The following is a 27,180-nucleotide window of genomic DNA, read 5'->3' on the forward strand; positions in this document are numbered from 1 at the left end:
TTGTGTGGGATTTAATTTATTGAAAGAAGCAAATAACATCTGTTGTAAATGTTTAAATGCAATCTTCCCAGTTAATTGCATTGGGCTGCCATGTACTTTTTCCCCTTTATTTTCCAGGGCCAGAAATCTGTGATTGTAGTTATTTCAAGGCAAAGATTCTTGTAGGTAAATAAAACCTCGATTCACCAGCCTCAAACTTTTATTGACAAAAATCTAACCAGTATCCAAAGAGTAAGTCTATATATGACAGTTAACAGTTTATGAAAATTAGAAGTACATGTATAGAAAAGAGTTACTATACATGAGTATCTGTATATACATATAGTATTCTCTTATCAATTGAAATGTCTTTAGAAGTTTCAACTATATTTCAAAGCAGTGTTAATGGAGGCCATTGAGCTGTACATGATTAAGAAAAGAGATTGAATATTCTTTTAACATTTGACCAATTAATAAAGAAAATCCACATCAAATTCTACCAATGCCAATTCCAACACTTTCCATAAAAAAAATGTCAAACTTCAACTGACCATTTTGATTGTCATACCAGGTTATATATGCAAGCCTCCATGTTCAAATCTTCCTTCCATCGCTGCAATTGGTTCCCTTGACGGTTTTGACTGGCATTGACAGCAGCTGCAGAAGACGGTTTGTGGCTTTGCAGCTTGACGGCTCTTGACTGCCCATGATCAGAAGCTTCTGAAAGGCACCTTCCGGAACTTCACACAGTGCCCTGAAGGCAAGAGTCACTTGACAATACATTTCAATTCTGAATTATATGTAACAATGTACTGTTTATTTACCAGTCAAAGAAGTCATCAGTTTTAGGATCAGGCTTCACCTGCACCCACCGACCAATGGACCACATCCGAACCATTGCCAAATCAGACTGTTCGGCGTCTGTGTGCACTTTGGGAACATCCTCACAGCACAGATAGTAGCTAAAAGGTAAAAAAATCAGTGTTTGTATGAGGAGGAACCAAAAAACAAATAATGGAGAAGGTAAAACTCACTAGTCAGTGATGGGTTTGCCCTCTCTGTCCTTTGCCCCATCGAGTCCTTTTACGTTCCAGCGCATACGCTTGAACACGCCAGTGTTCACCCTCGCCAGGTAAGGTGTAAGCTTGCAGTAGCGGAATGCAGTCACACTCAGCTTTGGTCGATCCAGTTGGATGTGGCCGACGCAAAAGTGAGACATGCTGGGGATGGGATGCTATTTATGCTGACTGATGTGGGAAAGATTATGCTAGTTAAAACCAGCCCCCCTTTTATTTTTTAAACTGTGGCATACTACTTTTTTGCAATCGAAAAAATCTCAAGGCACAGCAAAAACTGAAAATCTCATTTAAAAGTGCCATCCACTTTAACAATATGAAGTCATTCTCATCAAAGTTTTATCACCAGGAATGAAACCAGAGTACCCAAAGAAATCCACCCCACGCCTGACTTCAAACAGTGAAAACCCACCTGGAATCGAACTCTCGACATCAGAACTGTGAGCCTGCCGTGCTATTTTAGCCTGTTTTCCCTCTATTTAACATTTGTTACTTTTAATGAATGCTTGTTCTTTGTTTTTGATTAAATACATTAAAAATGCCTTCCCAAAGATGGAGGCCTCTTCTGGCTTATATTCTGAAAAAGTCAACAAGTTTCATTTCAACCTAAAAAAAAACAGGAGTTAAAATAACACTGACTATTTTTTGGTAATTCATGATCGAATCTGAAAGTGTTTTATCACCAATTATGTCGAATATTCAGGATAAGAGGGAAAAGTGAATGAATTCAAAGCTCTTCTTTCATTGGTGGCAATATAATGTAAAGTATGATAATAGTGTGCGAAACATACTTGTCAGGCTCTGATTCATCCAAAGTGAGGACATTTTTGTCGGCGAATGACAGCACCAGGTGTTCCAATGTGTCACACATCTGCTGAGAGAACTTTATGAGCTGCAAAGACTGCACACAAACAGATTAGATTACATAAAATAATGTAGTAGCAAGTGGGTGAGAATAGAGACACAGGAAAATACATTTTAGACACAAATTAATAGGGAATAAGTAATTAAATGTAATTGACAGTGTTGTACTTCCAATCCAATTTGAAAGTGATTGGAGTGAATGTGAATGTTCTTAGTTACTTTTAGGGCATTCCCAACCCTTCCTGTTAACTTTGCTGGTTATTTTGGGGCAATTAAAAAAAATGTTTGTCAAAATATATTTAATGGCAATGTATTTTTTTTGGCAGCTCCAAATTTACAATTAAAGAGTTTGATTGGGAAAGTTTTTGTACGAATTGAAAACATATGACAAACTTTTTTTGTCAAATTTTAGAAAAAAAAGCATAATTTTTCCAAAAAAACTGGTTGATAACTTTTGGCGTTTGGCGATGTTGAATTTGTAGCTTTTTTGTTTTAAATGCAATAATTATGTGAATTTTTTAGTCAGAAATGAATGACTTTTTTGTCCATTTTCTTTGTGTTTTTGGTACAAATGTGAATATGAGGGCTGAAAGGGGGCCTTCAGTCAATTACATTTTGGTTAGTGTGTTTTGTACCATTTCAGAGGGCATCTTCTTGGTTCTGGCTGTGGATTCCAGAAAGTTTAAGTAGGGCTGACAAGCAAAGGTGAAACTTCTCAACGCAGCCACCACAACTCCCGGTTGCTGGAAATGAAATCATTTAAGGTATCATTGACACACAAAATGTGAAAACGTTTTAACTGGCTGCGGTTTACTCACCGCTGAGCCTGTGAAGTTATATTGCACTTGCATTGACATTTTGGGTGGAAGGTTGACAGCCTGCCGTCATGTGTTGACATTCCCAAAAGGCTTTTTTTCAGGGTATCTGTGATCATTCCTTGGTTGGAATATATTGAATTAATGAGAAAAGACTGCTACTAGAAGCTGCATTCATTTAAATAAGTAGATTCAAAATCGTATGTTTGACAATTTCCTCTCCAAATCGTGTTAAATTGATGAAAGTAGAACCATTATATGTGGTTATAATTAAAATAAAGGCATTAAATTCCATTATGACTGCATACCAAACTAAAGCTAAATAATAATACATATTTTAAGTCATTCTTACATACCATAAGTGTCTCATGTGTCAGCATTGTCCTTATTTTTTGTTCATCTGGTGACTGACCTATTAAGTGGTGAGTGGGAGTTGATAAGCGCTTTCATTCTTTGATAATATCAAAGACAAATGACATCACAAAACTGTTACCGGTAAATGTTTGAAATTTTCTTTCTTTGCCAAGGGTCCAATTCCTTATTCCATTATTATTTACATATAAGGCAAGGTTCAAAGTGGGTTTATGTTGTTTTTGTTTTTTTTATTAAATTTTTGCAACATTTTTTTCCATTTACAAAAATACAAAACTTAACACCAACTCTTTTACTGTCATTGACAATGAAATAAATCCAACCGTGGCTCTTATCATCTTTCTACTGTGAATTAAGTTTAAATGGATTGGATATCTACCACTGTCGGGTTAAAAAAAGAGTGAAACATGTTTTTAAACAGCAAACCCCATATGTTCACATACAATTTGAATTAAAACAACAAATTCAAATGCAGTAGTGGACAAACAACATTGAAAGCAGTGCAAAATATCAACATTTTCAACACATAAAAGACAAAATGTTCCCAACTGTAACACATATCAAACAAATCCAAAGCTAAGCACCATTGAGCCCAGAACGAAGGCCAATACAAACAACAAAGCGAGTCCTGCTCGACGAGGACCCAGAAATTCAATTTGTGCAAAACGCTAACCAGCAGTCCATGCTTGTTCTCATCTATAACTGCATTATCTCCTCCTCAGAATTCAGAGGACTGCTTAACTGAGACCAGTCAAATGAAAGGTTCTCCTCGGACTCCAGCAGCTGCAACAGGAGGTCAGTGGCTTCGCTGCTAGATGGCTCTTTTATGCCCAAATCCAGTAGCTTCTTATAGGTGCCCTCGGGAACGTCACACAGCACCCTGAAACAAAATGTTCGCGGGCCGCTTTGAAGTCAACTTGGTTTCATGTGGGCTGGACCATTTTAGATATAATATTTAGATTACTTTTTTTAAGAAATGGATTAAAAGCTTTGAATATTCCGTTTTTATAGATTGAAAACATTTATTATAGCTTTTTTTTAAAAATATATTTTTAGGTTTTACAAAATGATTTTTGACCTAAAAACACAGAAACAAATTATTAAAAAATTACAATTATTAATTTAAAAAGGGGGAAAATCAGGAAATGTAATATACATCTATACTCTTCATTTTAATTTGATCCTAAAACAGAAAGTCAGCACTCATGATTTAGTTTCCCGGGGCACACAAAATGATGCAGTGGGCCAGATTTGGCCCCCGGGCCGCCACTTTGACACATGCCGTATTGTATTCAAGTAGATAACTGAAGTTTGGCTATAGCCATACAAAAGATACATGTCTTATATTCTGAAATATTAAATAAAGAGAGATTTTACCAGTCACAAATGCTTTCCATGTCAGGGTCTGGCTTCAACTGCACCCACTGACCAATGGACCATATTTGAACTGCTTTGAAACCTAAATGTTCAGTGTCTGTGTGGGGATTGGGAAAATCCTCATAGCACATGAAGTAGCTGGGAGGGGGGAAGCAATTTTCAAAATTATTTAATAATAATGCAAAAGTGAGGAATAATGAAGTGAGCCTTACTATTTACAAGCTGTATTATTTGCTCTTTCGTAGGGCTCGACGTTCCATCGCATGCGCTTGAATATGCCCGTGTTCACCCTCGTTAAGTAAGGTGTGGGTTTACAGTAGCGAAATGATGTCACTCTTAGCTTCAGTCTTTTCACTTTTAGGTGACCCATTCGAAAGTGACACATGCTGAGGAAAAGAAAGGGGAATACAGTAAATATATATATAGTCAACATGAATAAATAGGTACTAGTCAGATGGAAAAAGGGGTAAAATAGTTAGTGGTTAGTTAAGGTATGGCAAGCATTGGAAAAACTTATTGTTCACTTCATTTTGAATTGTGAGAATGATGAGAATTCTTTAAATGTGCTAATATTATTGTGACTGTGAGTGTATTTACTTTTGGGGATCGCTCTCATCTAAAGTGATGAGTTCTTGGGAGGCAAATTTCAGCATGAGGCATTCCAGTTTGTTACACATTTCCTGAGATAACTCCAACAGCTGCTTATGCTGAACACAAACAAACATACAAGTGAATATCATTTTTGAAACAGTTATACATGATTTTTATTAAAGACTCAAATGTACTTTATTTCCTCCACAACTCTTGCTTATTTTATTTGGTTAAGCAACTCTACCACTCAATACGATAGCAAATTATTGTCCAGAATTTACAGTAATGATGTATTCACTCTTGCAATTTCAGAAGAAGAAAGAGAGAGAAGAGTCCTGAGAAGTCCTGAGAAACTCAGGACATCACATGTTAATTTATACATTTTGATACATTTTTTTTATCATTATTTTATACCAACTTTTGTATGGGATTTTTTTAAGTATGTTTTTTTTTTTGTAAAATAACAATCGCATGTTGCCCATTTCATGTTGTCACGTTTCATTTGTACGGTTTATTATTGATTAATAAGGGGAATTGCAATCATTAATAATGGGAGCAATAAGTTGACTGGGATGTGATGTGTGAATACACTTAAAAGATTAAAATTGGGTACCTTATTTTCATGAGACAATACATATCTGCCAGTAGATTCCAGGAAGTGAAAATAAGGCTGACATGCATTGATGAAACTCCTCAAAACTCCAACTAGAAGTTCTCTGTTCTCATATTTGTGACTGCAACTGAATACATAAAAAGATGCAATTATATTTCTTTCTTGTGCATTTTATTTAGGGAAATCCATTACCCTTGGAGTTCCAAGTCAGGAGGAGGCGTCATGGGTGAGCAGGTGACGTTGTAGAAACTTGGCGACAAATGGCCACATGGGGGCGATAAAACCTCTGAAAAGAAAGTGTTCTTTAACAATACTACAATTACTACTACTAATACTATTACGAAGACCAACTGCGTTCTAGTTGGAAGAATAGTTAGTTTAAAGTTTAAATTGTATAAGGAGTTGGTTACACGTCTTCCAATAGATAATGCAGGGCCGTTTAAAACGACGGTGATTGAATAAGTGGAAAATGTGAAGGGATTTATGGGGGTCTCCGGGTCGCTTACTCACCCTCATTGAGGGCCACTTGCAAGATTTCTTGAATCGACGTTCCTGGCAAAGGTTCGGTCAAAATATCTTCAATGTCCGAAGTTTCCCTTGACATTTTCGTAACGTTTTCCTGAAAAGTGTCTCCTTGTTAAAGCCCCTTTTTATATTTAAACAGACTCATACAAGGATAAGGCTATGCTAACTGGTAAGAAGGCACTCTTGTAATTACAACTTAATGCTCGCGAAAACTAGAAAAAAACACAATTAAAATTCAGTTAAAACTGGGCAGGTACATTTTATGTTTACGCCCTCAAATTGAACAACTTGTAAACAAAAAGTTTAAATTGTAATTGATGCTTACCATTACAAAATCGGTGAAGCTGGGAGGACTGAAAAAGTCAACTTCAGTTGAGCGGGGTGAAAGTTCATAGGTAATGAACTCCACAAATTCGTTGTATGAATTCATTTGGGTTTTTAAAAACTATATTAACTTCTATGACGCTTACATAAAAATAACCCAAATTACAATGAAACATATTTCTATACTTTGCAAAAATGAATAGTACTTAAAATAGGTTGGACGTTTAGTACCGTCAATGGCAACCAATGAATTAGTATTATACAAAAGGAAATTATTAAAAATTAATGTGTTATTGAGGACCATAAGCAGGGTGTGTTTATGTTTTATTCCCATAGTTTTATTAATGCTTTATTAATGTATTGACATTCACATTAAGCATGAAGCACACAATAATAATACATTAATTCAAAAATTCTATTTTCACAAGAGTTGCAGGGGGTGCTAGAGCGCCAGTAGGGGACACCCTGAATCCGTAGCCAGCCAATCGCAGGACACATGTAATCAATCATTTTGCAAAATAAATGGCAAAATAACTGTAAATTTTTGGGTGTATAAATGAGAAAATTATTTTTTATATACCGAAAAAAAAAAACGATAGTAGGGCCCGGTGAAAGAGTGGTTAGAACGTCGGCTTTACAGTTCTAAAATCAAGGGTTACATTCCAATTTACTGTGTGGAGTTTGCATGTCCTCCCCGGGCTTCCATGGGTTTTCCCCAGGTACTCCATTATTTTCCACAGTCCAATACTATGCCGAGTAGGCTGGTTGACAACTCTAAATTGCCTCTTGGGTAACCAATCAGCTTACCATGCATGTTTTTGGCATGTGGGAGGAAACCAGAGTACCCGGGGAAAACCCACACAGCCCCGGGTAACATGCAAAGTCCACACAAGTGGATGGATAAGGATTTGAACCTAGGAACCCAGAGCTGTGAGGCCAACGAGCTAACCACTCACCACCAGGACTCCTCTGATATATGTCACAAAACAATATTACACCGGGGCAAAAAATTGGGTACAAATTGGTTGATCCTGATACCTTAGCATTCTGTACATTCATTTCCTGTTGAGTTTATGACATTCTTGGGTCACTTCCTGGAGTTATGTTTTGTTTTTAGGGGGATGCTTTTCTCAAAGTAGATTTTGCAGTTGGTTTACATCACATAATGCGTTACGGTTGACTTGGCAACCAAGCAGTTTGTTGGTCACGTGACACTATTCTTGCATGGGCGGGGCCGTGCGCGTAATGGGCTGACAGGCGGTGTCCTGGGTGTCACGTGATCCGAGGAAGGGAGCTTGCGAGCGAGAGAGCGAGGCGTGTTTGACGCGACGCGGATGTTACCTTACCGTCAGCACGCGCTCTCTCTCCCTCCCAGCAAACACGCAAAGGCCGGTTTCAGTCGCGATTTTTTTCCTCCAAGATCGCCGTAGTTTTGGCTTCCGATCGAACAGTGGCGAGACAAAACCGCTGCCGTGCGTGAGGGGCAGGCTTTCTTTTCTTCCCCCGCTTCCTTCCTTTCGCGGGGTTCATTGTTGCCAGCTGCCGTTGTGGATCTAACCTACTCCTGGTTCGATTTGATTGATTGAAAGGTAGCCAGTGTGTTTTTATCAGTGTATTTTTGGGGGGGATTTTGTTCAATACTTACGCAAAAGGAGCAGCTCGGTGAAACAACGGAAAGGGTTGGTCCACACCCAGGCGAGGATTACCTCTTCACCGCCTTTGTGTCAACAGGCAGTTGAGAACAAAGTTGAGGCAACATCCATCATCGCGTGCCATTGTTTCGGAGCTCATCGGCGGCGTTGGCGACCGGCCGAACCGGAGAGGAGAAGCCCCACATGAGCACAGGTTGGCCGGCGGGGTGACGGCGACAGGCACCGCGATGGCCAACGACTCAATACAAGTAAGTTGCACGATCCTTGCTTTGTTCTACTTGTTAGCTCAGCTTGCTGTTTTTTGTTTTAAGTCATAGTTTGCATTTGAATGTGGCGGCTTGCCAATAACTTTACACCACCTGGTAGAATGACTAAGATACTGCAGTTTTCTTCTGGTAAAGGGTTGTACTATTCCGGAATGACTTTTGCATTCCTAATAAAATGTATTCTGGATTTTTTGATGACTCAAGCCCCACTCGCCTTTCTACCAGACTACTACGCCCACTCAAGATAAGTGGGGACTCATTTTAAGCTTTTGAAGGGCAAGTGGCTATTTTTGGTAGTAATAATAATAATAATGGTAATAATAATAGTTATAATAATAATAACAAAACGCAATCCCTTATATGCCAAATTACTTTTTAAGGTAACACCATAAGAACCTGGTGTCCATATAAGTGGGCATCACTTCTTGGGTCATATAGTCCAGGGTCTCCAACCACCGGTCTGGTGATCAGTAGCGGTCCATGATCCACCTGGTGCCGGTCCATCAGAGTAATAAATATTGACATTTTCAATCTCACCCTCCTACTTGAAATGAGAAAAGTTGTTATAATGATAATAAATAATTGCTATTATGCTTGGGACTAGTTTTTTTTGCCGTTGTGGATGTCGTTCAAGCATCTAGGGAAAAAGGGTTTAGGACCGCTGAATTGTAGTCCACAATATTAATGGTGAGCCAACATTTTGTGTCCAAGTGTATATCTTCCTGCCAGAGAAAAAAAATGTTGTCCAATCACATTTATTTTGAAATTCCCCAATCTATGTGAAGTAATTGGAATACTGCAAAACTAATCTGGTATCATTGGAAAGCTCTGAATGCCCTCTATAGAGTACACAAGGAGTTAATGCGATTGGATGCACTGGGTGGGTGATATTTAGGTTTACAAATGTCCTTCACAGAGGACACATTTGAACTACTGGTAGTCAGGAGGATATGTGGATGTCATTATATTGTCATTATCATGTAAATGTTATTGTTTTCATACATGTTTAATAAATACATGAAATTGTACATTGAATTGTCAATACAAATAATAAAACCAGCAATTCAGGGTGTCCCCTGCCTGGGCCCTGGTTTTAGCTGGGATGGCTCCAGCCCCCTCCGCAAACCGTTTGAGGGTAAGTGGTTCAGGAAATGAGTGAAAGAATGAATGAATAAAGCATAACTTCATTCGTGTGTGCCCCCCCCCCCCCATTAACACTTAAAAAAAATGTCATACAGAATAGGACGGGCTGTGTGCACTCATGTTTCAGTGCCATTGACGGGATTAAATGTCCAATCAGTTTCCACTGAGAGGTCTGGCGGTCATTTGTAAGAATGGGAATCATTCATTTGGAAGCAGGTGCACACGTTTGGCTGTCTGCCAGCCTCTCCTAGGCAAAATGCATTGAATGTCCAGAGTCGTCAATGAGTTAACAAGGAAATGCCCGTAAAGTGACCCAAATTAACGGGAAGTGGCCTTTTTTTTTTTTTTTTTACAGGAGGTCACTTGCAGTTTTTGATGCAATAGGGCAAGATTCTAAATTTACAAACATCTTGCTATCCTTTTAATAACAATACTTTCAGACAATTGGTATTCTGTTTAGGCCACAATATTTCCATGCAGACTATTTTTAGCCTTTCGAAAACAAACAGTCTGCTTGCAATTTGAATTTATTGATAACAAAAAAATATTTGATGATAATTATCGTTGTAGTTTTATCACCCAGGTCTAACTTTGCTTGTGTTTGAGTTTTGCAAAATGTGAACAAGGTACTTTTGAAATGCTGCAAATGGAACTCTTCCACATTCTTTCATTCCACTAAGTTTTGAAATTGCCATATACAGGTATGTGTTCACGGTTACGGTTTAAGAATAGAAAAGTCATTCAGTATAGCTATAATTGTCACACAGCTGACGTCGCAGTCCTATGTGTTTGTACGTCTGTGGCAATCATCCATTCTTGGTCCAGTAACAGGAAATTTTAGTCATTCTCTGAAGTAGTCAAGCAGGATACATGCCAGCATTGCATTAGGGCCAGTGAATGGGGTTTCGATTTGATGACTAGATAATAGTCAGTTGGTGGACTATGAAATTAAATGAGGGGTGGATTATCTCACAGCTTGTTTGAGAGATTGTTTACTTGCAGTTTGTTAGCAGAATTTCATGACTGGGAGACAAGGACATGTCTGTTAAATTCTGGTGACATCCTAAATTCAGTTAAAGTTCTTCATTTGGGGAGAAGTGAGATCATTAATGGCCCCTGGGCTACCATGGGTTTGAGAAATGTTTTCTTCATAGCATTAGGAACTTCCACCATTTGAGAATTTTGTTGTTATTGTTGTTGTTTTTTACTTGGATGTAACTTCATAATTCATTTTGGTTTTCATTACATATAACACATTACTTTTAGTCATCAATTTGTGGTCCAATGGCTTTCTGCAACTTTGGATGTGAGGCAATTCTTCCAGAGGAGATGATGATGGCGTTCCTTGTTTTTATTTGCATCAGGAGCCCATGTGTCAAACATGTGCTGCGAGAGGTAGTAAAAATGAGACAGATTTCAATTTGCCGACTTTTCCATTTGAGGTGGTCCTTATGCTTGCTTTGATGCTGTGGTGTCTTTAGGTCAGACAGATTTCCTGAAATGCATATAGAATGTCATTTTTACATTACACCTGGTCTGCTGAAAGACCACAGTGTTGGAAAAATGTTAGTATAATGCCATTTTGACCTACTAACCCACTAAGGGTCAAGGTCATTCATTTGTAGCTTCCATTGTGAAGCCAGAAAATTAAGTAAGAGTAAAATGTTTTGTAAACAGAACCCTTATTTTGGTTCATATCGCCAATAGTAAAAAAAGGCTGCTGGTTTTCCCTTTTATTTATGTTCTTTTAAATTTGATTGATAGTGAAATCTGTCAACCCACGGCCATATTTTTTTTCCATTGAATAAATGGTTCCATCCGATTTGGCTGTTCGGTATGATGCCATTTTCTACTAGGATGTTTCAACATGGCTGGCTGCACTATTCCCATGGGAGAGTATTTGTTTGCCCCACTGGAACATACTATTAAACACCCCCTTCATCAAGTTTAGTGATAGTGTTTGAGGGGAGACGATGGATTTACAGCCACTTTGTTTCGTGTCTGATGTTTCGCATGGTCGATGTTCGCACAAATGTAGAATCCCCTGGGGAATGCACAGAGTAAGCCCTACAAGGACATACCATGACATAAGTAGTCAGAAATGCACACAGCCATTTTTTCTCTCTGACCTCACTGCCCTGCAGGCAAACATGCATGCATATTCCACAGAAAAGTTTCAAGTAACAGCACTTGAAGACAAAAGGAGATCACATTTTCATTCATTGCTATGACAGACATCCAGTAAAACAAGACAGTGTAGTCCCATCGAATCATCTGATGTCATTTCTTAAATCTGTTTTTCTTCTTATACCTAAAGCACAATATTTTACCTTAATATTGACTCTTCTAACTGCTTCTTTTGTTATTTATAGGTATCAAAAGAATTTATTACGTATTTACTTACATGATTTGGACTCATAGATGTTGTAATTGCTTTTGTCTTGATTATGCAGATATATCTTAGTATACAAAGCCCTGTTTCAAAAATGTACAATTGGATCCATTCGACTCCATTACTTGGTGTGTTGCAAAGATAGGTGAAGCTATAGGACCTACCTAAATTGGCCAGCACCATATGGATTTTTGTGGTGTAATATAAGGTAGGCAACATTATATTAAACTATTTGAGGTGTTCAATGGCAAAAATCTTTGGTGTAATTTTCTGAGGATTTAAAATGTGTTGATTAGTTTTAGAAGTAGAGTTAAGAACTTCAGTTTTATTTGCACTGTTAAATTCATTAATTGACCTTTCAAGATCTATTTTTGTTGTTGTTACTGATATGCGTCGACTCAGTTTCAGGTTGGGGACATCCCAAAAAATTATTCCATCAGTCTCATAACAGAAAATTAATGTCTGATTTTCTACTTTACAATGAGCAAGGACATACACTTACACATAAATCACTCTTGGTTGATAGCCGTGATTGGGCGGAAGATGAGTTAACTTTACACTCCATTCCTCGTATAAAGGCAATCCGTTGACACCAGTACTTTTCAGAGTATGGTATTAATTCCATGGGGGTTGTCCTGTGAGGCTCACATGGCCTCGGCCCCGAGGGTGGAGGGTAGAGTGTCTAAAGGGCATTATGCCGATGCCGACAGCGCTCTGCAGCTTCAGCAGTACAATAGCATGTATTGTCTGACACCCGCAACCTAGATCACATTTAGTTCACTGCCAGTTCATTTCCCCCATCCTTTTACTGAGGGTTGGCAACCACACCCTCACCCGCCAACCAACTATGTTTTCTCTTCACTGTCATAGTAGCAAGACTGTGAAGAATACAAATATGCACACATACACGTACACACACATGCGTATATACATACATACATACACATACATATACATGAATACACATACATACACATAGATGCTCATGTATACATAAGGTTGGTCTTAACATAACACTTTTTTAGTGCTCTTCCAAAGACATAACATCCAGGTCAAGGCACTTTCATTTAATGTCATCAGACAGTATTATTTCCAAATTTCCATTTTCATGTGGGGCCAGGCTTCACTTGTCAACTCCAGCAGCCTTGCACCCTGACATACCTTGACCCTTGACACCCCCTCATTATGGCAGCGCCCAGGGCCACATGCATTGATTCCAGCACCATTGCTCTTATCCAGTTTACGCATTGACCCTCTCTTTGCTGGACCCAGAATAATTAGCCATTTATCATCTCAGCAATAGCGAACAAGGACTATCTCTCACCTTTACTTGATCATCCTCTTACTCGTGCCTTGGTGATTTGTGTTGCCCCCCGGCTGGAGGCTGGCTGGTAAACAGTTCTTGGACAAAACAGTGTTCAACCTTAACAGGATAAACAAGGCACGCTTTCCTAGAACACCAAGCTTAGTTGTTAATTTGAGAGCACGTGCATCTTGGTGAAAAGTAGCTCTGTGGTAAAACAATGCTTAGCCATTAAATCTAATCCTGGTAGGAGTTAAATGAAAATTCCAAACTGAGGCTTTTGCGAAAGATCAAAGTGATCTTGCTCATCTTGAGATTTCCGAGTTGAATCTGACATCATTAAGGATGAACTTCAAAGCTTTTTGCCTTACTTTAAACACCACTTACTCTACATCCCTCATGAGCTCATTGTCTAACATGGCATTGCTCTGCAAAATTAAGGATGGCTTAATAAACACGAAAAACAAACCACATTTTTTTCACTAAATAATCACAGCATTCTTAGTCAAGCTAATATTTCTGTCAAAACATGAATAAGACCATAAAGATAATAATGGCAGTGAGTTATTTTCTTTAATATGACATCATCTAAATCCAGCAGAGATTCTCTAAGCATCAAATCAGAAAAAAGGCCACCCTTTCCTGCCACCTGTTTCTTTGACAAAATTCAGCAGTTGAACATAGCACAGATACAAACTCTTCTTTTCAGCTGTTGCTGGTTTGTCTTTGTCCAATATTCCCAAAGGGAGACTAGAAAGTCAAGGCCTGTTGACATAAACAAAGCAGTGTTTGTATGGCCACCAGTCACACATAAATGATGGATTTTAAATCCAATATTCAGCTAATACATATATCAATGCACCTTTTCCAGAAGCATTCACTACCATTTTGCTCGTGTTATCGTCCCCCCTACCTTGTATTTCTCCCTGTAATTCTCTCCTCTTCAAACTATTGCCTTCCACACCCCCACCCTTGGTGCTCTAGTCACCCTTTGTTTACCCACAAGAACTGAACCACAAGAGCCATCGTACACTGGGGGATAATTTAAAGAAAAGTGCCTGTTGGTCCTGCAAACAACACTTGAAGACTAAATATGGTTATATTACCCAAACATTTGTGCTAGTACGCTGCAGTGCTGTATGTCGCTTAAATAAGATAACCTACAAGAATCACCTCATTCACACTTGCTTTATAAAAATACCCTTTGAAATATATGTATTTATTTTTTTATGTGGTAAGGGAAAGGAGAAACCTGTACAGTATACAAAGTACTTATCTATTGGCTAAAGTTGTTTTAGTAAGCCCTCAGTCTAGTCTGTATTACGAAAACCTTCTGCACTCAGGTTTATTTGTCAAACATATACGATATCGCTAGAGAAGAATGTGTGCTGGGCTTCTCTGGTGCAGCTGCATGACCGCACTGCAGATTTGTATAAAACCGACCACACACCTGGTTGTTCTTTACAATCACCAGGTTTCTATGACAGTGTCCTTAGAAAATGTTCAATTGCAAGACAATCATTTACATTCATCTTAATTTATATAATGTTCCTTGCTCAAAACCTTGTCCAATCAATTTTTTCCTTGTGTTTCGACACTTGATGAATTGCAACATTCTTTTTCCCGATACCTTCCAAAGCAGAGCGTGTTATATTCTGGTAAATGTTTTTTTCAACATCTTGGCTGCCATTGCTGCTGATGGAATGTTCATTAGCTCCAAACCCCCCCCCCCCCCAATTCACAATTGGAGTTGCAATTCTAATCGGGATGAATTAAAATTCAAAGCCCAATGATAAAAAAAAAATTGCTACAGTCGGACGTCTGTCATCGCTGAAAGAGTTCATGTAAATGTCATATTCACTCATCCAGTTTTTTAATCTGTTTTTTTAAAGCTGTAACGAGACTCGAGGGATAAATATCAGGTCATTTACTGTCAAATAATATAAGGCTTTTAGGTAATGGACTGAAATAGTTTTTCCTTTGTTGTTTAATGAAATTGGAGCTTCCGCTCAGCAGCAGTGAGTAACGCAGTCAACCCGTAATACCTTATAAAACCTGAGGTCATCCCATAAAATGATGAACCTTAAACCACTATTTTAACAAAGAGCCTTGACATACAGTGTATTTGCCTCAATGCTGTTTCCACAGAACAGTGACACGGAAAATGTGTTCTAAATGAAATGGTCATGTTTTGTGAAGCGCCGTGCTTTTATCAGAATTAAACAGGAACACTTTCAAGGATTAAACAGAATTGATGTAACATGATTGTTACTCCTTATGCAAACTCATCCACACATTGTGTTTTTGCTGCCATTTTGCTCATGCACATACACTTTGACACACTTCATTTGGTGTGCTGAACCTGGCCCTGTAATGATGTGTTGAAAACGCTTGCGAGCACACACACACACACACACACACACACACACACACACACACACACACACACTGGTCATTTGTTGTTGACGTACCTAAAACAACCTGTCAAAAACAGAAATATGCATGAAGTGAATCCTCCCAGGATCCTCCCTGCCTCGCATATTTACCAAGATTAATACAGTTGTACCCCTACTTACAAAAATATTTTGTTCCAGAAGTGGTTTTGTAACTTGGATTTTCCTTGAGTAGAAACACATTTTGCATGTAAGATCTTTAATTCATTCCAATTTCGTAAATATATTCATAACAGCACGCTTCTTCTTGGGCTCATAATGAAAAACAAATTATAATAACAAGGGCTTTTGGTCAGACGGTCCAGCACATGCTCTTCTAGTGGCCTCCACCCAGTTATTAACTAATGGCAGAGCAACTCTATCACGGGAATTTCAAAATAAAATGCCGGATGTTACAGAAGGCTGTGGTATTTTGCAACTTGGAATGTTTCCTATCTAGGACCTCACATGGTTGTATTAACTTGATATGACACACGCGCTTGACTGGTTCTTCAAGAAAAACTCGTCTGATTGGAAGTGCTTGCCATGAAGGTTTTGTGAAATAATTACATAACTGAAGTTACACGCTATGTGATTGTTTTCATCAGCTGACGTGGACTGTCACTGGTAGTATATCGAATTAAAAATAGGTCCTGGTACTACCAGAAGTCAGAATAGAGTTTTATATACTATACTTTTCTGCTATATTTTCATCATGAAGTCCAGGGATTTATGCAAATGCTTGCAGTGGTAAAAAAAAAATAATAATAATAATATGATGGTCAGGAGATTCTGCAGCACAAAGGTAAACAACAACCATGTCAGTTTTAAATGTTGGCAGTGTTTTTGCACTTTCATGCATAAACTGGGATAATAGCTTCATTATCTTAGGGAAGGCCTTTTTTTGTCACTGGTTCCCAACCACTAAAAACCTCTCTGGGCACATGAGACAACACACTTATTTGTCCACTTTTTATTCTTGTTCAAGCATAATTGGTTCTCAGTACAGTTTCTACGTAAACATGAACTTTACTTGTCGTGGATTGTTTGTTGTAATGCGAGAGTTACTCTAGATACCAGAGACAAATGCCTTGAGGGTTTCTAACATCATTTGCCTATAAAGATAATTCTGGTGAGACTTGTGCTTGCCTACTTTATTTAGTTTTGAGACTGTTACAATTCAAAATGATATATTCATTTGCTTCATGTTTCATATTCTATTTTTATTTATGTATGGAGCAGCTTCAGTTCATACTCAAGTTCTCTGCAAATAATCTTGCTGCATCTCCCCTTATATGATTCCAGCCTCATCCTTCATTCACCCTTGCTGTCTCGCGCACATTTAGCGTGACTTGCTATCAGGCTGCAACGTGTCCGCAGGCTAGTGCCACAACTGCTTTTTTTTCTCTTCTATTTAGAACATCGCTATGGTTCAGATGTAAAATCCAGAGTCGTACGGAAAGCAAACTGCCATGAAGTGGTGTACCAAATAACACTTGCGTGCTCGTAATCGTGACAGTGGTGTCAAAAAGGACCTTGAATCTTTTTATAATGTCAACCTAGTCCTCTGGCACACTGATGTCTTTCCTCTCATTCCTATGAGCGACCTCTCACCTGGCCTTTTAATGCTCAGCAGCCTGTGTCTCTAGCACCCTTTTTTCCGGCTTCTTCGGATTCCCCCTACTTTTACCCCTTGATTGTTTTTCTCCAGGCTGGTTTTATGTCCAGGCCATCTCATAGAAGAAGTGCAGAGTCATTTCTCCATGTTTCTTTTGCTGCCTTCATTCTATCCCTGCAAAGAAAAAGACAGCAAACAACCAAGGGAAATTGTTTGCTTGAAAATAAAGTATCATTGGTTAGTTCCCAGTCAGTACTATAATACTACATTCTTCACATAAAACAGTCTTAAGAAGTTGAACCCACATTAAAATGTTGTAAATGAAGAACTTTTATAGCTGTAAACGCATGAAATGCCTGACCTTATAATTACACTCCTCTTTTAAATTCCTTCACTTCCCTGATTTAGCATTCTTCCCTGTTTTTCTTTACCGCTGGCATCACTACTCAAAAGTCTCAGGAATGCCTGCAGATGTTTCCCGAGTGACGCCACAGAAACATGGAAAAGAGACCAGACACATTTTCCTTGCCATACTCATATGTAGCACCAAATGTTTGGATTAAGGTAAAAAGTGTCTGCTCAACCTCACTTTGCGCAGCAACTTCTTTTTCCTTTCACGGGAAGTGACACAAAGTCAAGCTGACAATTAATCGGTACTACAGGCTAATCAACTCTACCAACCAATTTTCAGCTATTTAAGTTGATATCACTGCCTTTTTGTGGTGCATTTCATCCCCCAGCAGATACTCCCGAGCTGTCAAAACAATTACTATTAAACTCGACACTATCTTACTCATTAATGTCTTCCAGTAGTATGACTAACACATGAGGAAAAGTCATTCCAGATATAATGGTACCTCTCCTTATAAATGCTTCTACAAATGAAATATTCAGGTTACAAAAAGCTTTTTCTGCCTACTTTATTCATTGGGAAAGCCATAGAGTTAGTAAGTATTCAGAAACAAGTTCGCCTCGTCTTTTAGGAAGGGAAAAAATACAAATACAAGTTATATTTGAAGCCACACACAATCAAGTGGCCAAATGTTTACCTTTTAAAGGCCAGTGTGGAGCCAATATCATCTACCTATAGTTTCAAAAGAGCTATGAAGTTGAAAAAAACAACAACAAAACATGGTAGCACTACAGCATTCAGCCACACTTGAGTGCTCCACTCACATTTGATTTATTTCAATCCTAGCTGACTCTATTTTTTTTTAATCTCTTCCTCCCCTATGCTTATTTGTCTCATCTGTGTGCTTCCAACCCGTGACCCTCTCAGTGTGGCCTCATCTATCTCTCCTCCCTCTCTTCCTGTCCCTGTAATTCTGTCCCTCTGTTTGATTCTGTCTTACTGTAAGAATTATGCGCACATCATTAGCATTTACGATACATTTTCTGCAATGAAGTATAACCTTTGCTTTTATGAATGTCACTAGGGACTTCTTCCTCCTCAATGTTTGACAAATCGTACCTTCCACTCTTTTTGCAGGCACAGATGTATTTTCAAATCGTGCAGACTACCGCTGAATCCGATTACCGTACTTGGAGTACTCTGAACACACCCTTTATAATAATACAAAATTGGGTGGAACTCACTATAGATTGCTCTATTCATACAACCGGCATGTTTCTGGTCTTTTACAAGTTGAAGAGTGAACAGGAACTAACTTAATTTTTCCCATCACATCTCCTCAGTTCAGGCACAGGCCTCATTCCCCACTGTTCACACTGTCAAGTATTGTTGAGTTCTTCTAGTTCATAAACGGGAAGAACAGGTTGAGTCATTGCATGAGCTGTCACCCCATTGGTAAGCTGACACCAGGTCAACAACCATGAGGATGAAGGAACTGACGCCATGTCACTCATTACGTCATTGCAGCAGGTGTAGCTCATGTTAACACTTTTCTGTAAAAGGCATAGTCTTAATCTAATTACTGATTTAATTACCTTGCAGAGGAAACAAATGGAAACATTTTTATTCCAAAAAAATCTTAAATTCAACTGTAAATGCACTTGGAACAGTATTAAATATTTTATCTTATGGAAATGTTTATTGTTATTGACACGCATAATTTAACCAATCAGAAGATGAATAAAATCGGAGCCATTTGTGTCTCCCGAAAAATATAATGTTAGAGCCAAATGACATCATTATAATAGTCCTACAATACATTGATATTTAAGTTTTGTTGTGCTAGTCACCTCTCAGATTGGAATATCTTAATGTTATATATATATATATATATATATATATATATATATATATATATATATATATATATATATATATATATATATATATATATATATATATATATATATATATATATATATATATATATATATATATATATATATATATATATATATATATATATATATATATATATATATATATATATATATATATATATATATATATATATATATATATATATATATATATATATATATATTAAGATTACTATGTGAAAAACGCATACGTTCCACAAAAATGATAGGCCTTTATACATCGTCAAATACAGCATTTGTACTTTTTTTCTAAACATTGAGAGTTAAAAAAAATATATATATATATATTGAATTTATTGTTAGAGTTACAAGAATCAGAAGCCACTAACTTGTTGGAGAGGGCTATAATTTAAAGAAAAGATAACTAAACTACAGTAATATATATGTATCTTTGCCAAGTACTTACCTCGGGACATGTTTTTTGGCAGATACTCCAAAACTGGTGACTGAAAATTAAAATCAAGTTGAGGAAGAAAAAAAACGTGATCAGGAAGCCTAATGTAAAATGTCTAACTTTCTGTAAGAAAAATCTTGAAGATGGTGACCTCTTGTCATGTTGCTATTATTAAACAAAAACATGACATACATTGCAAGTCTAGCATCTGGCTTCGATTCAATACTTAGAAAACACATCCTTCCCTTGTTGTGACCTCACGATTTTTTCAAAGAAATAAAAAAAGGACATCTGATATGATTTGATACGCAACCTCAGCACAATAAATGTATCTCCAAAATAATTCCCCAAACCTCAGACAGGGAGGAAATGTTCTTGATGTATGGAGTGTCTATTGCCCTTTTCTCTCCGCTGACAGCGGCGGCAAAGTTTGCAGAGGAAACAGGAAAGGCCTGAGCCGTTTGGTGTTGGGACGGATATCCTCTTCAGAAGCCATGACCCCTCCCCTCTCACTTAACTCTCCCTCTCTTTATCTCTTTTTATCGGGTTCCCCCTTCCAAACAAGTAACATTTTGCCCACATTTGGGCTTTGGGCAACATCTCAGGAGGGAGTTGTTGTTCTGTTAGACTTTGGATCACAAACTTGAGCGAATTATGTGTTGGCATGGTGACGAGGAGGATGAAGACAGCTCCGAGGTGATGTTTGGTCAACTTGTTTGTTAGTTTTGCAAATTCCCGTAATGACTTGTAGTGTTAGGACTCGCTGTGATTAACGCTCATTGTGTTCTTGAAGGAGTGTGGCGGTCTCACTACAAACAGAATTACCAAACATGAACAGAAGTCAGTTGTTCGAAAGGAACTGTTTTGTGACATGTTTAAAAATGCTGTGAATTCACAAGGGAAGCCTCAATTTCACTCTTTAGATGTCTGTAATATTTGACAGACCACCTCCTATAGGCTGTTATCATTAGTATCAATGTTAAGAGTATGATTGGTTGGTAACATAAAGTATATGATGTTAATAAATAGTATTCCATATTTATTCACATAATGGTTGTTTACTTAACTTGTGGTTTGTTAAATGGACAACAAAATTGTTACTTCCACATCATATAATGGGAAGCGTACAAGGAAAATCCTTTTTTTTCACGAGTATGTATATTTTCCTCTTTTAGTTGTTATTGACAATTTTGATAGTTAGCAGATCACAGCACATCAGGTTGTAGCGGACTGAACTGAACTTAATAACTTTGTGGAAACTGCTATGGTTATGGAAACTACAGTTGTTGTTTTTTTAGAATGTCAAAACAAGGCACAATTGGGAGGGTGGGTGAATACAGTACGCAATCGACGACATTAAAAATATGCCATTTTCTGGTTACGCATTTTTATCAGAAAGATTTAAATCTAAATGACACTCTCAGGCGAGCCCAGAAGAAAAACAAACAACACCGTTTCAGCTTTACTTTGCATTCAAACCCAGACAAAATGGTTTAACTTATCTGCATTCCTTTTCTCTTGACTTTTCATTTGTATTCTTTTCCTCTAAAACCCCCCATCATTATCTCTCCCTCTCTATCTCCTTCCTCCCATTACACATTGCTATATCCTGCCTACCATCTTTTCCTTTTCTGGTTTAACTTACCATCAACACCTCCTGTGGCCAAAGTCTATTTTATGATCGCATCCTCAATGACATCTCCCTTTTTCCTCTGTGCAGAGTGACCCGGGCGGGCTGTCGGTACTGGAGCAATTGGGTCTGGACCAGAACTCAGACTTCTCGGATTCTAGTGTGCAGCAGCTCCTGGACGAGCAGCGAGAGAGGATTCGTCGAGAGATTCGTAAGGAGTTGAAGATTAAAGAAGGAGCCGAGAACCTGCGCAGAGCCACCACAGACAAGAGGAATGCACAGCAGGTTGGCCAAGACACAATCACTCACCTGAACACCAATACCAGTATATTTTTTGTACAAAAAAAATGTAATATAAAAAAAAACACATTTCCAACATTATTTGAAATTAAAAATAGGAAATTTATTACATTTACTTCATGGGTGCCACAGGAAAATTTTTAATGAGAGACTTTATTTCCACAGTGACTCATAGTGTTTATTTATTCAAAAGCATAGAGGGATGGCATTTATTAGGGCTGAAGATTTTGACTTAATAATGCCAACATCACTGCCATTCTATTTTCCTTAATGACAAAACGTGTGAAGTACTACATCTACTGACAGAGCTCCTAGCACATTTTTTTCACAAACTTCAAGTTAAGTAAAACATGCCTGTTTTAGTTGACTTGAGTAATCATATTGCCTTGCTTTGCACATTAAACCTTTTTTTTTTTATTGTAGGCTATTTTGACTCACAAAAGAGCCGACTATCAAAAATTCAATCAGATGTTCTATTGTTAAATACATATCATTGCTTAAGTATACCAATATTAAAGTAAAAAATACTAAAAAATCTGTCAGAATATCAAATCATCATAAGTGAGTATACAGGAAAAGCAGGTATTATATTTTTCACTCTTGGGGTCAGTACTTAAGTATCAAACTGTCGAGTTACACATGTCAAATATACGCGGCAGACATGGTGAACCACAAATTTAGAGAGTGACGCACATTCTATTTTTGACACAGTCTATTCAAGAGCCACAAACTGTTTGAGGAAATATGGTAATTACCACTGCTTGGATGATAAATAGTTGTCTCAAATCCAGAGAAAAGCAGATTACAACTCTGTGGAGGCCTGGTATTTCCCCATACATATTTGTTTCAGAGAGTTGTAAAGTAGTAAGCAAAGAAACTCCCTAACTCTTGGTTGGATTATACAGGTGGACAGCCAGCTTAGGAGCTCCAATCGCAAGCTGGATAACCTTCACGCCCAGCTTCAAGAACTAGATGCTCACATTGTGGTGAAGGGAGGAGATGAGAACAAAGGTAGGGTGTCATCATAAATAACACTAGATGCCAAGCCACAATGGTTGCAAATGTTGTTCATTTGCAACATTTTGCTGCTCCCAGATGAGTGTCCACAGTCTCCTGGGGCAGAGAGTAGAACCTCAGCCCACAAGGAACGCATCACTGCCCTGGAGAGGCAGCTCAACATTGAGCTCAAAGTCAAACAAGGAGTTGAAAACATGATCCCTATCTATGCCAATGGCTCCACCAAGGTAATTCAAAACATGAGTTATTGAAGTTCCACCCTTCCAAATGATATAATCTAATAAATTCACGTGCAAAATACTGAAATTTAAAGTTTCTGATTAGATGTACTTTATAAAAGCTAAGAGAAAATTATGCTTTCAAATATATACATTTTTACATACATAATATATCTAAAGTGCACCTTAGAAACATACAGTTTGCACCACAAAAATGCACATAATATTATTACCATGACCCTTTTTAACACTTTAGAAGAAAGAAGTGAATTGTATTAATAATTGACACCAGAATTTGCTTCCATTTTTTTCTATTTTTAAAAAACTATTATCCTTGATTGAGTTAAACAAACCTGTCATTAGTATCAATTTTCAACCCCGGTACTATGATTTATCTAAATATTGTAAATGTCAAATAAATAATACAATTCGGTAATAATTTTATCATTAATCTGTAACATGAGAGAAGCAAGCTTTTGGTAATTTATTAAGTATCATTGCTAAATGTCTGGCACAAATCCAGAAAAGGGAAGGCTTATTTTTTTAAAGCACTTTGGAGCTAAAAAGTATTCTGCAATTACCTCATTATTGTTTAGCCTCTTTCACAATGTGATCCAGCAAAACAGCAACATTTGACTGGCAAAAGCAAGAGCTGGCAAATTTAGTATGGTGACCCACTCAGAGACAATCAGAAAATTAGACATCGGCACAAATGGTAGCACTCTCCCTTCTCTCCCATCTCAGCATTGCTGCATTCCATTTTACTATGGTGCTTATAACATTCATATTATTTTTTTTGATTGGCTTCCCACAAAATATGTCAGTGCCAAAGCAGTGACCTGGGAAAAAAAAGTTGCCTAACCCGTAGTTTAAATCAAGTCAGAAAGCCTGGACACACATACGGTCACACACTCACAACTCACCTATATGGTCTGTGCTAAAGGTCACCTTCATGGTTCATGGCCTTGCAAGCTGCTGACTCAAACAGCGGAATAGTAATGAACCAGTATTCGCTATAGAATTTCTCTCCTTGATTCCTCACACTTTGGCCTAATTGATACCCCTTTAATCTCTTTCACTGGAAGCAAAAACACTTTAGTTCAAAGGTTGGACAATGTTTGGTCTTTGTATTTGTATCACCAGGATAAAAAGATGCTACAGACAGCTCAGCAGATGCTGCAGGACAGTAAAACCAAAATAGACATCATCCGCATGCAAATCCGCAAAGCCGTCCAGGCCACTGAGCACAATGATGACCCACAAGGTAAGGGCATTTTACTGTTGCTCTGGATGATTGCTTGTTAGTTTGCAGGATTACAAACAAACAACTTAACAATGATGATGATTACCATAACTCTTGTGAAGGACTTGGATGAGTGCTGTAAACCACGTCTAACCGTCTTATTGGACAAATAAGCCAAATTATTGACTTTGATGAGATTGGTTGACCTAGGCTGATCTATGAATCGTTATAAAAATATTTTACAGTAAGTGAATATAAAAAATAATCATTGTTTGGTACCTGGTTTGACAAAAAAAGGATTTTTAGGTTTTCCAAAACTTCCCATGTCCATCTATACTACTGGAGCTATTTTTGCTTTCGGAGTTTGTCTGTGCTGACGTGCCCACCCCACAGAAGTCAGTAGAGATTGTCACTCTAGCTATTCAGAAAAAAACTGCAATTTACTGTAACTGTACATTGAGGCTATATCGGTCCATCACCACTTTAAACTTTATTCAACATAGTAGTAACTAATTCATGGCAAGTAACTAATTCATGGCAATTGCACAATGGGATGATTTGTTTTTCTATGTGCTAAAATCAAAAAAGTAAAAATGTGTTGATGACCAGTGTGGTTGGTCGCCAATGTTTTTGTCACTCACAGTGTTCCTTCCGATCTCTTTTCTGGCACAAGATACAAATGCACGCGGAAGTACCCAATTCCCATCTTTTGACAGTGACATTAGTGTACTCACAGTATCCACAGTGTCCAATGTATTAGTATGCAAGGCACAGATGGAATCTTGAATTAGTAAACTTTAGCCCAGCCTATGTAAATATGGCTTGCTGTTCAATTGTCTGGAAAATCTGATCTTTAAAGGGTCCTTGGATTTCTTCATTCCTTTTAGTAAGCTCTGGCTTTGTATCCTATGTTTATGTTTTTGATCTGCAGCAGTGTTATCTTTGCTTGGAAAATGCTATTCTTGTCTGACTACTATTATACAGTTTATCCTGTTACATGCATGGACTTCATAAAACGTGATAACATGCTTTATCACGTTTATGCTTGTTTACCATTATTTTTAGTGTAGTTGGTTATCAATGACATGAAATGACCTCCTAGCCTTTATGCCTCAAACACTTTTTGAAAAAAATCAGTTCACTGTTTTAAACTGATTGGTTACATATTTGTTTTTTGATCAGACAATGATATGAAGGTTAGAAAATGGAGGCTCGTTTATTATTATGTCAAGTTCTGCTGTTTGTCCTAGTGACTGTATGGTGTCAGTATTGGTTTACGTTTGGCTAATATATAAAATCCTCTACTCGAGCTATAGACCTAAAGCACGTGGGTTTAAATGACTTGAGTACCACCCAAGTGCCCATCACGAGTGTAGCCAGACATGATGTCAGTGAATGGTGGCTGGTTAACACTAAACTCTATTATAAATTCATCAAGGGGTTGTCTACTTCCTTTTTGCAGTGTATAGTCATAATACAAAGCCAGCTTCTAAATGACGACAGCACATCATTAGGAGAAGAGACAAACACTAAATAGACACACATAATTTGGTGAAGGGCAAGGAACCACATGACAAGACATATTTTGTCATTTGTACAAGCTTATAATAAGCTTTTCTCTCATGATTTCAGAATATATTTTTGTCTCGTGGACAAAACACGTTTTGTCCCTTAATTTAGTTATCCAGAGTCGTAAGCCTTTAGCTATTGACGTCATTGGTCCCATCTTTCTTCCGCACTATGCTCCCACAGGGGCAGTCTTAAGTTATTCTGGCTCATTTAAAGCGTGCACACACGCACACAGGGGAATGGGTTGTGTGTCTAGTGTACACAGACAGTCTCCAGGCACCACACCCCCTGGAGGGGTCATCTAGCAGAGTCCATGCTTCAGGCAGAACACCTTATTAGGAGATAACAGCACCTTCACTCTCACCAGCCATATGCCCCCCACCACCTACCCTTTTATGTTATCCCTAATATACTGTGTTTTGAAGCACTCACAAATAATCTTATCCATGTTCAACAGCTGGACAAAGTCAACTGCTTTGGTTTGTTTGTATATCTCCATTTAGTATATCTTACACTGCTCATCTTCAACCTGGAGCTTATTGCGCTCCCTGAGAGGCAAGGTCTAAGTTAAGGGGGTCAAAGTCATTTGTTATTTTTTGATTTTTCTAAATTCTCGGGCCACTTCATTCGGAATTTGGGATGGCACAATTAGTGAATTGACAGGCTTTCTAAAAGTCAATACATCAACTATAGATCTTGAGGTTTTTCCAAATCTTTTTTTAAGACTCTTAATGGGAAATATTCACTTTTTTAATATGGGCTGTTTCTCCTTAGAACGGTTAACAAACAAGCAGAGTGCTGGTTTTGTTTTCTCAGCTTTAATTGCAACACGGCAGAACGGTGCTAAAAGTGACTGCATTAAAACTGTAACTTGAAGTCTCTAATGTTTCCACAGGTAACCATGACATGTGTGGATTGGAGTTGCGCATCGAAGAGCTGAGGCATCACTACAGAGTGGAACATGCTGTTGCTGAAGGGGCCAAAAACGTGCTTCGGCTCCTAGGGGCCAGCAAGGTTCAGGATAAGAAAGCTCTTTCCGAGGTAAGATCGCAATTGACATTTATATACATCACATTGCTGGTCTGTGTACACATGCACAAAATTTCACATGCACTATTTGCCGCGTGACGCGAGAGGGTAGAGGATTTACGCCTCTTTGTGTCAGTTCCTTAGAA

At 37.9% G+C, this 27,180-nt stretch overlaps 3 protein-coding genes and 1 long non-coding RNA gene across 9 annotated transcripts in view; 2 read left to right on the plus strand and 2 right to left on the minus strand.

Annotated features, from left to right (window-relative positions):
• LOC144197636 (UPF0575 protein C19orf67 homolog) lies at nt 1–3,206 on the minus strand. Of its 2 annotated transcripts, none has more exons than XM_077718135.1 (7): nt 3,091–3,206; nt 2,738–2,855; nt 2,555–2,662; nt 1,847–1,926; nt 1,014–1,199; nt 804–941; nt 1–733 (listed from the first exon to the last, which is right to left on the minus strand). In XM_077718135.1, exons 2-7 carry the CDS (start codon nt 2,774–2,776, stop codon nt 574–576), a joined length of 711 nt encoding a protein of 236 aa, XP_077574261.1. In that variant the 5' UTR covers nt 2,777–2,855; nt 3,091–3,206; the 3' UTR covers nt 1–573. The 2 variants fall into 2 exon arrangements, with proteins under 2 accessions (XP_077574261.1, XP_077574260.1); XM_077718134.1 differs by having other exon boundaries at nt 1,847–1,956; nt 3,091–3,201.
• Nucleotides 2,442–5,731, plus strand: LOC144197637 (uncharacterized). Of its 2 annotated transcripts, none has more exons than XR_013326559.1 (3): nt 2,442–2,683; nt 3,829–3,901; nt 5,387–5,731. It is a non-coding gene; the product is annotated as an uncharacterized LOC144197637 (long non-coding RNA). The 2 variants fall into 2 exon arrangements; XR_013326558.1 differs by lacking the exon at nt 5,387–5,731 and adding an exon at nt 4,509–5,375.
• Nucleotides 3,312–13,595, minus strand: LOC144197635 (UPF0575 protein C19orf67 homolog). 2 transcript variants are annotated; one of them, XM_077718133.1, is made up of 8 exons: nt 13,314–13,595; nt 6,198–6,306; nt 5,880–5,973; nt 5,688–5,814; nt 5,081–5,190; nt 4,696–4,869; nt 4,484–4,621; nt 3,312–3,986 (listed from the first exon to the last, which is right to left on the minus strand). In XM_077718133.1, exons 2-8 carry the CDS (start codon nt 6,289–6,291, stop codon nt 3,803–3,805), a joined length of 921 nt encoding a protein of 306 aa, XP_077574259.1. In that variant the 5' UTR covers nt 6,292–6,306; nt 13,314–13,595; the 3' UTR covers nt 3,312–3,802. The 2 variants fall into 2 exon arrangements, with proteins under 2 accessions (XP_077574259.1, XP_077574257.1); XM_077718131.1 differs by lacking the exon at nt 13,314–13,595 and adding an exon at nt 6,538–6,895.
• The window catches only part of pkn1a (protein kinase N1a), a 26,617-nt gene continuing 7,240 nt past the window's right edge, over nt 7,804–27,180 (plus strand). Inside the window, exons 1-7 of one of the 3 annotated variants that reach the window (XM_077718125.1) lie at nt 7,804–8,125; nt 8,268–8,436; nt 21,749–21,943; nt 22,864–22,969; nt 23,054–23,202; nt 24,337–24,457; nt 26,901–27,046. In XM_077718125.1, coding sequence (XP_077574251.1) covers nt 8,416–8,436; nt 21,749–21,943; nt 22,864–22,969; nt 23,054–23,202; nt 24,337–24,457; nt 26,901–27,046 — 738 coding nt within the window. In that variant the 5' untranslated portion in view covers nt 7,804–8,125; nt 8,268–8,415. Of the gene's footprint in view, nt 8,437–20,558; nt 20,725–21,748; nt 21,944–22,863; nt 22,970–23,053; nt 23,203–24,336; nt 24,458–26,900; nt 27,047–27,180 lie in introns of those variants that run through there. The other 2 variants (XM_077718126.1, XM_077718124.1) reach the window with 2 other exon arrangements.

The sequence above is a fragment of the Stigmatopora nigra genome, chromosome 6, assembly GCF_051989575.1.
Source record: "Stigmatopora nigra isolate UIUO_SnigA chromosome 6, RoL_Snig_1.1, whole genome shotgun sequence".
Classification (NCBI taxonomy): Eukaryota; Metazoa; Chordata; class Actinopteri; order Syngnathiformes; family Syngnathidae; genus Stigmatopora; species Stigmatopora nigra.

Coding starts and splice junctions, on each gene's coding strand:
- LOC144197636 (XM_077718134.1), bottom strand. CDS start 2,776: ATGTCAATGCAAGTGCAATATAACTTCACAGGCTCAGCG. Junction 2,663..2,737: donor ATAACTTCACAGGCTCAGCG/GTGAGTAAACCG, acceptor TTTCATTTCCAG/CAACCGGGAGTTGTGGTGGC. Junction 1,200..1,846: donor GATGAATCAGAGCCTGACAA/GTATGTTTCGCA, acceptor TCCCATCCCCAG/CATGTCTCACTTTTGCGTCG.
- LOC144197635 (XM_077718131.1), bottom strand. CDS start 6,642: ATGAATTCATACAACGAATTTGTGGAGTTCATTACCTATGAACTTTCA. Junction 5,974..6,197: donor GCAAGTGGCCCTCAATGAGG/GTGAGTAAGCGA, acceptor CTTTCTTTTCAG/AGGTTTTATCGCCCCCATGT. Junction 4,622..4,695: donor AATAATACAGCTTGTAAATA/GTAAGGCTCACT, acceptor CCCCCCTCCCAG/CTACTTCATGTGCTATGAGG.